We start from the raw sequence: 12,763 nt of genomic DNA, 5'->3' as shown, positions 1-12,763 counted from the left end.
ATGGATGAGCATCAGCTGGCCTCATATTTATTATAGTGGTTGAAGACTGTGGATTCCCATGGACATGCCCAATATTTTTGGGTAAAAGGGTGTGTTAACCCCCACTGAACAAAATATCTCGAATGCTCATGGGTCTCTGCATATGGAAATAAAATGAGTTTTTTAGACTTCAAAACCTATGTTTCTTTTGCTCTGGTTTGATTTGATTTCTTCAGTTACATGCAGTCTTTTATAAGTTAATGCATGTTAATAGATTTCTGGAAAAAAAGCTTTTTGGAATTGAAAGTTTTTATTATTGTAAACATTTCCACAGGTTTTTTAGATTTTTTTATAAACAAAAGTTTTGATAAGTGTTTCTTTTGATAGACTTCTGTTCATGTGAACTCTAAAGAACTTAAAGAATTAATCACTTCAAAGACTTTTGTAGACTTTACCTTTAACGAAAAAGGAGGTTACTGATTTTTATGTATGGAACAGACAGTTTGTATTATATTGTTTTGTGTGTAAAGGATATTAGTAAGAGAATGATGCTGCTTCCCATAGGCTTCATTTGTATGCGCTGAATTTGGAGAATTGTGAGAATTTGCAACTATATATTCTGATGATGATAAAGGTGTATTTATAGATTGAGAAGGAGTTAAAGGATGAAATTCCCTTGCTAGATTCTGTATCTCCCTGCTTTTGAAGATCCAATAACCTTATATTAGCATATTTCGTAGGTGATTTTTAAGCTTATTTGAACCATTTGATCAGTATTTACATTAGTGATGATGCCTTTAAAAAAAAAAAAAAAAAAAAGCCTGGAGGGATCTTTGCAATTGATTAAGAACATTTAGACCTGATTTTGCTGAACGGAGGTCCTAGGATCTTGGATGGACCATTCAGGAATTTTATTATATATTCATCAAATTCATCAATTTAGATCACTTATTCTCATTTAGAAATTGTATTTAACATGTTGATTCTGGTAAAACTTAGTGATTTCAACCCTCAAGCAGCAGTGTGAATGAATGGCTTTCATGCCTTATTTATGGCTAGTTATATGGTTATAGGTATGTCTGTAGTTTGTTGTCAAGTTTAGAAAATCTCTTATGGAATGTATGATATGTTTTTTCGCTTGAACAATTTACAAAATGCAGAGAAACAGGTGCCGACTCACCCACCAACCCCATTTATCAGTTCATTGTTCTTCAGGACAGTTAAGCTTGGCTGAAGAGCCAGCTGCTGTGTGCAGCTAGGCAGGGTACCATTTTAAGACTCGATTAGCTGTAAGGCAGTGTATGTCCTAATTGGAGGACAAAAGTCATCTAGCTCATGATTGGTGAGCTCTCATTAGCTGCTTGAGTATAGTGATGACAATTCTCCATGGAAGTTTGATGCTGTTATATTCTTGTATTAGCTGTTTTTCCTTTAACTGGGCATGGGCATGTTCATTTGCAGTGTGTGCTCAATCCAAGTACAAAAGTTTTTTTTACAAATATCAGAACTGAAGAATGTTTGTAAGATAATGATCAATTTTGGAAAGATGTCGAACATCATTACTGAATCTAACACTTTGTGTTCAAATGTTTGCTGACTGATGTAATTTGGATGATGAATGGACGCCATTGATTGAAATTTGGCAAGCAAAGAACTTACTTAATTGTGGGAGCAAACTCTCTGTTGTGCATTCTGAGCAAGATGACAAATCATGAACCATCATCATATTTTATGAATGTTGAAGACTCCAGCTGTTACTTGGTAAACATTTTCCAAAGAATACTTGGGTTGGCTTAAGTTGAGGAAGATATTGTCAAATTGCACCAAAAAAGGATTTAGAAAAAGAGGAACTCGGTGGATTCATATGAAGTGAAGAAAGTAGAAATATAGGGAAACTAGCATTTAAGAAATACAGAGGTAAGAGAAAGCAGTGAAAGACAGGAAGTAGTAAAGGGAAACAGTTGAAGTCAGATAAATAGGAAAATAATGTAATTCATTGAAGAATAATGCAATTAAGAAATACTTGGGTTTACTTAATGGTTTTATAATGTTTTTTGATGTGATAAAAGTATTGGATAGATTATCCTTGATTCCATGGCTGTGCTTCATTTAGTGATCAAGGCCATTTGATATGCTGCCTTCTTCCAAGGTTGTGCATCAATTGGTGATCCAGACCTGCTGATATGCTGCTTTCTTCCATGGTTGTACATCAACTGGTGATCAAGGCCAGTTGATATATTGCTTTTTCCATGGTTGTGCATCAATTGGTGACCAAGGCCTGTTGATATGTTGCTTTCTTCTATGGTTGTGCTTCAATTTGTAACCAAGGCTAGTTGATTTGCTGCTTTAGTGACAAAGGTCTTTTGATCTGCTCCTTTAAAATATTAGTTGAAAATGCATTTAGATAGTTTTGTTTGCCCTGTTTTTAACTAGACAAAAGTAAGCTATCCCGTAAATGAACATCATTGTATATTGCTTGTTTTTAGTCTGTTTTACATTTTGTGTCTTTTAATTTTTGTGCTTCCCTTTCATGTCTTATCATGTGTTGCTAATGATGTTGCATGTAAGTGTTGCATGTTTTTCTCACTTTAGATATTGTATCAGTACGAACCTTTAAGAAAATAATGTAGTTGCATTGGTAGAAGGATGAACTAGGGGCAGTTTGAAAAATTTTCTTATAGTAAGTCATATTTGTACTAAGTATATAATCTCAATAGTATGTGATCAGAGTTCTTTAGTGTTTTCTTCTAATACACGAAATCTTAATTACAGAGATTTGAAGTTAGACAATATTCTGCTAGATAGTGAAGGACATTGTAAAATAGCAGATTTTGGTATGTGCAAAGAAGGTATCAAGGAAAGCATTACCACCACCACCTTCTGTGGGACTCCAGACTACATAGCACCAGAGGTAAGACTTTATGTCTGTCATACACTATAAACATGACACATTATGCAGTTTATCATAAATCTTCACTCAAAGTTGTGTCTTTATTTTAAACATGCCTTTGGTTTTTTTGTTATGGTAAAGAATTATTGCTGCTCAGACTTTATAATTACAATGTCTAGAAGCATGTTGCATAATTTTAGTTCAGGTAGAATACTGAATGCCATAAACTCATAGAATCCATGGCACGCACGTTTGCGACTACTGCGAACTTGGGGCACAAATATTCAGAGTTGGCCACTCTGTTTATTGTGCACCACTAAAGCCCATGCCATCATTCTCACTGTCTGAACATGTGGAAGTTAAGTACTTTGTTTATTTGTTAGTTGTAGGAATTTATTATAAATTCTTCTGTTGTAATGGCATCCAAAAAGTGTGTGAGTGATAGTGCTGGATGTAGGGTTGTGTATCATTATGCAAAAAAGGAAATCTCAAAAGAACTAGTTAAAATGAAGAAGGATTTTGAGTAAGTACAGTATAGTAATTTTAGTAGATTTTTATTGAGAATTTTGTGTGGTGCACTGGTATGTCTTTTTTTCTTTTTCTCCTACTTTAGTGAGGAAGAGATGAACATCAGTTACGTTTGCACACTTTTACTTTTTACTCATGTATAGTACACTGAAACCAGCCCCTGTCATCCACAGCCAAGCCCCATAGACTCTTTGATGAATGCCCTTGAATGCTTTTTGTATCCTGATTCAGCCCATAGACAGTATGGAGACCATCTATGTAACATCATTTCATTTCATCCTATACCATTTGAATGTTAAAGTCCCAGTGCACAAAAGCCTAAGATTTTGAGTGATCGGGGCCTGAACATGTAGGAGGGTGAAAGTTGTGCAAGGAATAGAGTGAATTGGAACGATGTGGTATACCGGGGTCGACATGCTGTCAATGGATTGAACCAGGGTGTGTGAAGTATCTGGGGTAAACCGTGGAAAGTTCTGTGCGGCCTGGATGTGGAAAGGGAGCTGTGGTTTCAGTGCATTATACATGACAGCTAGAGACTGAGTATGAACGAATGTGGCCTTTGTTGTCTTCTTGTAGCCCTAACTCGCGCACATGCGGGTGGAGGGGGCTGTTATTTCATGTGTGGCGGAGTGGCGATGGGAATGAATAAAGGCAGACAGTATGAATTATGTACATGTGTATATATATGTATATGTCTGTATGGTTTTATATATGTAGACGTTCAGATGTATGGGTATGTATATTTGCGTGTGTGGACGTGTATGTATATACATGTGTATGTGGGTGGGTTGGGCCATTCTTTCGTCTGTTTCCTTGCGCTACCTCACTAATGTGGGAGACAGCGATAGAACAAAATGAATATATATATATATATGTTTTTTTTTTTCCCCCGCTGTCTCCCGCGTTTGCGAGGTAGCGCAAGGAAACAGACGAAGAAATGGCCTAACCCACCCCCATACACATGTATATACATACGTCCACACACGCAAAATATACATACCTACACAGCTTTCCATGGTTTACCCCAGACGCTTCACATGCCCTGATTCAATCCACTGACAGCACATCAACCCCGGTATACCACATCGATCCAATTCACTCTATTCCTTGCCCTCCTTTCACCCTCCTGCATGTTCAGGCCCCGATCACACAAAGTCTTTTTCACTCCATCTTTCCACCTCCAATTTGGTCTCCCACTTCTCCTCGTACCCTCCACCTCCGACACATATATCCTCTTGGTCAACCTTTCCTCACTCATTCTCCATTTCAAAACACCCTCTTCTGATATATATATATATATTATTTTTTTTTATTTTGCTTTGTCGCTGTCTCCCGCGTTTGTGAGGTAGCGCAAGGAAACAGACGAAAGAAATGGCCCAACTCACCCCCATACACATGTATATACACACACGTCCACACACGCAAATATACATACCTATACATCTCAATGTACACATATATATACACACACAGACACATACATATATACCCATGCACACAATTCACACTGTCTGCCTTTATTCATTCCCATCGCCACCTCGCCACACATAGAATACCATCCCCCTCCCCCCTCATGTGTGCGGGGTAGCGCTAGGAAAAGACAACAAAGGCCTCATTCGTTCACAGTCTCTAGCTGTCATGCAATAATGCCCAAAACCACAGCTCCCTTTCCACATCCAGGCCCCACACAGCTTTCAATGGTTTACCCCAGACGCTTCACGTGCCCTGATTCAATCCACTGACAGCACGTAAACCGTGGTATACCACATCGATCCAGTTCACTCTATTCCTTGCCTGCCTTTCACCCTCCTGCATGTTCAGGCCCCAGTCACTCAAAATCTTTTTCACTCCATCTTTCCACCTCTAATTTGGTCTCCCACTTCTCCTCGTTCCCTCCACCTCCGACACATATATCCTCTTGGTCAATCTTTCCTCACTCATTCTCTCCATGTGCCCAAACCATTTCAAAATACCCTCTTCTGCTCTCTCAACAACGCTCTTTTTATTTCCACACACATCTCTTACCCTTGCATTACTTACTCGATCAAACCATCTCACACCACACATTGTCCTCAAACATCTCATTTCCAGCACATCCACCCTCCTGCACACAACTCTATCCATATCCCACGCCTCGCAACCATACAACATTGTTGGAACCACTATTCCTTCAAACATACCCATTTTTGCTTTCCGAGATAATGTTCTCGACTTCCACACATTCTTCAAGGCTCCCAGGATTTTCGCCCCCTCCCCCACCCTATGATTCACTTCCGCTTCCATGGTTCCATCCGCTGCCAGATCCACTCCCAGATATCTAAAACACTTTACTTCCTCCAGTTTTTCGCCATTCAAACTTACCTCCCAATTGACTTGACCCTCAACCCTACTGTACCTAATAACCTTGCTCTTATTCATATTTACTCTTAACTTTCTTCTTTCACACACTTTACCAAACTCAGTCACCAGCTTCTGCAGTTTCTCACATGAATCAGCCACCAGCGCTGTATCATCAGCGAACAACAACTGACTCACTTCCCAAGCTCTCTCATCCACAACAGACTTCATTCTTGCCCCTCTTTCCAAAACTCTTGCATTCACCTCCCTAACAACCCCATCCATAAACAAATTAAACAACCATGGAGAATCACACACCCCTGCCGCAAACCTACATTCACTGAGAACCAATCACTTTCCTCTCTTCCTACATGTACACATGCCTTACATCCTCGATAAAAACTTTTTACTGCTTCTAACAACTTGCCACCCACACCATATATTCTTAATACCTTCCACAGAGCATCTCTATCAACTCTATCATATGCCTTCTCCAGATCCATAAATGCTACATACAAATCCATTTGCTTTTCTAAGTATTTCTCACATAAATTCTTCAAAGCAAACACCTGATCCACACATCCTCTACCACTTCTGAAACCACACTGCTCTTCCCCAATCTGATGCTCTGTACATGCCTTCACCCTCTCAATCAATACCCTCCCATATAATTTACCAGGAATACTCAACAAACTTATACCTCTGTAATTTGAGCACTCACTCTTATCCCCTTTGCCTTTGTACAATGGCACTATGCACGCATTCCGCCAATCCTCAGGCACCTCACCATAAGTCATACATACATTAAATAACCTTACCAACCAGTCAAGAATACAGTCACCCCCTTTTTTAATAAATTCCACTGCAATACCATCCAAACCTGCTGCCTTGCCGGCTTTCATCTTCTGCAAAGCTTTTACTACCTCTTCTCTGTTTACCAAATCATTTCTAAAAAAAAAATGGGAAACAGAGGGAGTCACACGGGGAGTGCTCATCTTCCTCGTAGACTTAGGTTGGGGTGTCTAAATATGTGTGGATGTAACCAAGATGTGAAAAAAGGAGAGATAGGTAGTATGTTTGAGGAAAGGAACCTGGATGTTTTGGCTCTGAGTGAAACGAAGCTCAAGGGTAAAGGGGAAGAGTGGTTTGGGAATGTCTTGGGAGTAAAGTCAGGGGTTAGTGAGAGGACAAGAGCAAGGGAAGGAGTAGCTACTCCTGAAACAGGAGTTGTGGGAGTATGTGATAGAATGTAAGAAAGTAAATTCTCGATTAATATGGGTAAAACTGAAAGTTGATGGAGAGAGATGGCTGATTATTGGTGCATATGCACCTGGGCATGAGAAGAAAGATCATGAGAGGCAAGTGTTTTGGGAGCAGCTGAATGAGTGTGTTAGTGGTTTTGATGCACGCGACCGGGTTATAATGATGGGTGATTTGAATGCAACAATGAGTAATGTGGCAGTTGATGGAATAATTGGTATACATGGGGTGTTCAGTGTTGTAAATGGAAATGGTGAAGAGCTTGTAGATTTATGTGCTGAAAAAGGACTTTTGATTGGGAATACCTGGTTTAAAAAGCGAGATATACATAAGTATACATATGTAAGTATGAGAGATGGCCAGAGAGCGTTATTGGATTACGTGTTAATTGACAGGCGCGCGAAAGAGAGACTTTTGGATGTAAATGTGCTGAGAGGTGCAACTGGAGGGATGTCTGATCATTATCTTGTGGAGACTAAGGTGAAGATTTGTATGGGTTTTCAGAAAAGAAGAGTGAATGTTGGGGTGAAGAGGGTGGTGAGAGTAAGTGAGCTTGGGAAGGAGACTTGTGTGAGGAAGTACCAGGAGAGACTGAGTACAAAATGGAAAAAGGTGAGAACAATGGAAGTAAGGGGAGTGGGGGAGGAATGGGATGTATTTAGGGAATCAGTGATGGATTGCGCAAAAGATGCTTGTGGCATGAGAAGCGTGGGAGGTGGGTTGATTAGAAAGGGTAATGAGTGGTGGGATGAAGAAGTAAGATTATTAGTGAAAGAGAAGAGAGAGGCATGTGGATGATTTTTGCAGGGAAAAAATGCAATTGAGTGGGAGATGTATAAAAGAAAGAGACAGGAGGTCAAGAGAAAGGTGCAAGAGGTGAAAAAGAGGGCAAATGAGAGTTGGGGTGAGAGAGTATCATTAAATTTTAGGGAGAATAAAAAGATGTTCTGGAAGGAGGTAAATAAAGTGCGTAAGACAAGGGAGCAAATGGGAACTTCAGTGAAGGGCGCTAATGGGAGGTGATAACAAATAGTGGTGATGAGAGAAGGAGATGGAGTGAGTATTTTGAAGGTTTGTTGAATATGTTTGATGATAGAGTGGCAGATATAGGGTGTCTTGGTCGAGGTGGTGTGCAAAGTGAGAGGGTTGGGAAAATGATATATATATATATATATCTTTTTTTTTTTTTTGCTTTATCGCTGTCTCCCACATTTGCGAGGTAGCGCAAGGAAACAGACAAAAGAAATGGCCCAACCCACCCCCATACACATGTATATACATACACGTCCACTCACGCAAATATACATACCTACACAGCTTTCCATGGTTTACCCCAGACGCTTCACATGCCCTGATTCAATCCACTGACAGCACGTCAACCCCGGTATACCACATCGATCCAATTCACTCTATTCCTTGCCCTCCTTTTATCCTCCTGCATGTTCAGGCCCGGATCACACAAAATCTTTTTCACTCCATCTTTCCACCTCTAATTTGGTCTCCCACTTCTCCTCGTTCCCTCCACCTCCGACACATATAACCTCTTGGTCAATCTTTCCTCACTCATTCTCTCCATGTGCCCAAACCATTTCAAAACACCCTCTTCTGCTCTCTCAACCACGCTCTTTTTATTTCCACACATCTCTCTTACCCTTACGTTACTTACTCGATCAAACCACCTCACACCACACATTGTCCTCAAACATCTCATTTCCAGCACATCCACCCTCCTGCACACAACTCTATCCATATCCCACGCCTCGCAACCATACAACATTGTTGGAACTACTATTCCTTCTAACATACCCATTTTTGCATTCCGAGATAATGTTCTCGACTTCCAAACATTCCTCAAGGCTCCCAGGATTTTCGCCCCCTCCCCCACCCTATGATCCACTTCCGCTTCCATGGTTCCATCCGCTGCCAGATCCACTCCCCGATATCTAAAACACTTATATATATATATTTTTCTTTTCTTTCTTTTAAACTATCCGCCATTTCCCGCATTAGTGAGGTAGCATTAAGAACAGAGGACTGGGCCTTTGTGGAATATCCTCACCTGGCCCCCCTCTGTTCCTTCTTTTGGAAAATTAAAAAAAAGAAAAAAAAAAGAAAACGAGAGGGGAGGATTTCCAGCCTCCTGCTCCCTCCCCTTTTAGTCGCCTTCTACGACACGCAGGGAATACGTGGGAAGTATTCTTCATCCCCTATCCCCAGGGATATATATTTTTTTTTTTTTCATACTATATATATACTATATATATATATATATAATTTTTTTTTTTTTTTTTTTTTTTTTTTTTTTATACCTCGTCGCTGTCTCCCGCGTTTGCGAGGTAGCGCAAGGAAACAGACGAAAGAAATGGCCCAACCCCCCCCATACACATGTACATACATACGTCCACACACGCAAATATACATACCTACACAGCTTTCCATGGTTTACCCCGGACGCTTCACATGCCTTGATTCAATCCACTGACAGCACGTCAACCCCTGTATACCACATCGCTCCAATTCACTCTATTCCTTGCCCTCCTTTCACCCTCCTGCATGTTCAGGCCCCGATCACACAAAATCCTTTTCACTCCATCTTTCCACCTCCAATTTGGTCTCCCTCTTCTCCTCGTTCCCTCCACCTCCGACACATATATCCTCTTGGTCAATCTTTCCTCACTCATTCTCTCCATGTGCCCAAACCACTTCAAAACACCCTCTTCTGCTCTCTCAACCACGCTCTTTTTATTTCCACACATCTCTCTTACCCTTACGTTACTTACTCGATCAAACCACCTCACACCACACATTGTCCTCAAACATCTCATTTCCAGCACATCCATCCTCCTGCGCACAACTCTATCCATAGCCCACGCCTCGCAACCATACAACATTGTTGGAACCACTATTCCTTCAAACATACCCATTTTTGCTTTCCGGGATAATGTTCTCGACTTCCACACATTTTTCAAGGCTCCCAAAATTTTTGCCCCCTCCCCCACCCTATGATCCACTTCCGCTTCCATGGTTCCATCCGCTGACAGATCCACTCCCAGATATCTAAAACACTTCACTTCCTCCAGTTTTTCTCCATTCAAACTCACCTCCCAATTGACTTGACCCTCAACCCTACTGTACCTAATAACCTTGCTCTTATTCACATTTACTCTTAACTTTCTTCTTCCACACACTTTACCAAACTCCGTCACCAGCTTCTGCAGTTTCTCACATGAATCCGCCACCAGCGCTGTATCATCAGCGAACAACAACTGACTCACTTCCCAAGCTCTCTCATCCCCAACAGACTTCATACTTGCCCCTCTTTCCAAGACTCTTGCATTTACCTCCCTAACAACCCCATCCATAAACAAATTAAACAACCATGGAGACATCACACACCCCTGCCGCAAACCTACATTCACTGAGAACCAATCACTTTCCTCTCTTCCTACACGTACACATGCCTTACATCCTCGATAAAAACTTTTCACTGCTTCTAACAACTTGCCTCCCACACCATATATTCTTAATATATTTTTTTGCTTTGTCGCTGTCTCCTGCGTTTGCGAGGTAGCGCAAGGAAACAGACGAAGAAATGGTCCAACCCACCCCCATACATATGTATATAAATACGTCCACACACGCAAAATATACATACCTACACAGCTTTCCATGGTTTACCCCAGACGCTTCACATGCCCTGATTCAATCCACTGACAGCACATCAACCCCGGTATACCACATCGATCCAATTCACTCTATTCCTTGCCCTCCTTTCACCCTCCTGCATGTTCAGGCCCCGATCACACATATATATACATATAGAAGCAGTGAAAAGTTTTTATCGAGGATGTAAGGCATGTGTACGTGTAGGAAGAGAGGAAAGTGATTGGTTCTCAGTGAATGTAGGTTTGCGGCAGGGGTGTGTGATGTCTCCATGGTTGTTTAATTTGTTTATGGATGGGGTTGTTAGGGAGGTAAATGCAAGAGTTTTGGAAAGAGGGGCATGTATGAAGTCTGTTGGGGATGAGAGAGCTTGGGAAGTGAGTCAGTTGTTGTTCGCTGATGATACAGCGCTGGTGGCTGATTCATGTGAGAAACTGCAGAAGCTGGTGACTGAGTTTGGTAAAGTGTGTGGAAGAAGAAAGTTAAGAGTAAATGTGAATAAGAGCAAGGTTATTAGGTACAGTAGGGTTGAGGGTCAAGTCAATTGGGAGGTGAGTTTGAATGGAGAAAAACTGGAGGAAGTAAAGTGTTTTAGATATCTGGGAGTGGATCTGGCAGCGGAGGGAACCATGGAAGCGGAATTGAATCATAGGGTGGGGGAGGGGGCGAAAATCCTGGGAGCCTTGAAGAATGTTTGGAAGTCGAGAACATTATCTCGGAATGCAAAAATGGGTATGTTTGAAGGAATAGTGGTTCCAACAATGTTGTATGGTTGCGAGGCGTGGGCTATGGATAGAGTTGTGCACAGGAGGGTGGATGTGCTGGAAATGAGATGTTTGAGGACAATGTGTGGTGTGAGGTGGTTTGATCGAGTAAGTAACGTACGGGTAAGAGAGATGTGTGGAAATAAAAAGAGCGTGGTTGAGAGAGCAGAAGAGGGTGTTTTGAAATGGTTTGGTCACATGGAGAGAATGAGTGAGGAAAGATTGACCAAGAGGATATATGTGTCGGAGGTGGAGGGAACGAGGAGAAGTGGGAGACCAAATTGGAGGTGGAAAGATGGAGTGAAAAAGATTTTGAGTGATCGGGGTCAGAACATGCAGGAGGGTGAAAGGCGGGCAAGGAATAGAGTGAATTGGATCGATATGGTATACCGGGGCTGACGTGCTGTCAGTGGATTGAATCAGGGCATGTGAAGCGTCTAGGGTAAACCATGGAAAGTTGTGTGGGGCCTGGATGTGGAAAGGGAGCTGTGGTTTCGGGCATTATTGCATTACAGCTAGAGACTGAGTGTGAACGAATTGGGCCTTTGTTGTCTTTTCCTAGCGCTACCTCGCACACATGAGGGGGGAGGGGGATGTTATTCCATGTGTGGCAAGGTGGCGATGGGAATAAACAAGGCAGACTATGAATTATGTACATGTGTATATATGTATATGTCTGTGTGTGTGTATATATATGTGTACATTAAGATGTATAGGTATGTATATTTACGGGTGTGGACGTGTATGTATATACATGTGTATGGGGGTGGGTTGGGCCATTTCTTTCGTCTGTTTCCTTGCACTACCTTGCAAACGTGGGAAACAGCGACAAAGCAAAATATAAATAAATATATATATATATATCTTTTTTCTTTCATCTTTCAAACTATTCGCCATTTCCTGTATTAGCGAGGTAGCGTTAAGAACAGAGGAGTTGGCCTTTGAGGGAATATCCTTACCTGGCCCCCTTCTCTGGCCCTTCTTTTGGAAAATTAAAAAAAAGTGATTGTTTTCCAGTGAATGTTGGTTTGTGGCAGGGGTGCATTATGTCTCATGTTTGTTTGATTTTGTTATGGATGGGGTGGTTAGGGAGGTGAATGCAAGAGTTTTAGAGAGTGGGGCATGTATACAGTCTCTTGTGGATGAGAGAGCTTGGGAAGTGAGTCAGTTGTTGTTCACTAATGATACAGAGCTGGTGGTTGATTCGGGTGAGAAACTGCAGAAGCTAGTGACTTAGTTTGCAAAAGTGTGTGATAGAAGAAAGTTGAGACTATGTATGGATAAGAGCAAGCTTATTAGGTACAGTAGGGTTGCGGGACAAATAAATTGTGTGGCAAGTTTA

At 41.3% G+C, this 12,763-nt stretch overlaps 1 protein-coding gene across 1 annotated transcript in view; it reads left to right on the top strand.

Moving 5' to 3' along the window:
- Pkc98E (Protein kinase C) overlaps positions 1–12,763 on the top strand; it is a 216,545-nt gene that overhangs the window by 169,363 nt on the left and 34,419 nt on the right. The window contains exon 10 of the mRNA XM_071666782.1: positions 2,752–2,890. Coding sequence (XP_071522883.1) covers positions 2,752–2,890 — 139 coding nt within the window. The remainder of the gene's footprint in view (positions 1–2,751; positions 2,891–12,763) is intronic.

The sequence above is a fragment of the Panulirus ornatus genome, chromosome 11 (genome assembly GCF_036320965.1).
Source record: "Panulirus ornatus isolate Po-2019 chromosome 11, ASM3632096v1, whole genome shotgun sequence".
Classification (NCBI taxonomy): domain Eukaryota; kingdom Metazoa; phylum Arthropoda; class Malacostraca; order Decapoda; family Palinuridae; genus Panulirus; species Panulirus ornatus.
This window is presented reverse-complemented; position numbering and strand designations above follow the sequence as displayed.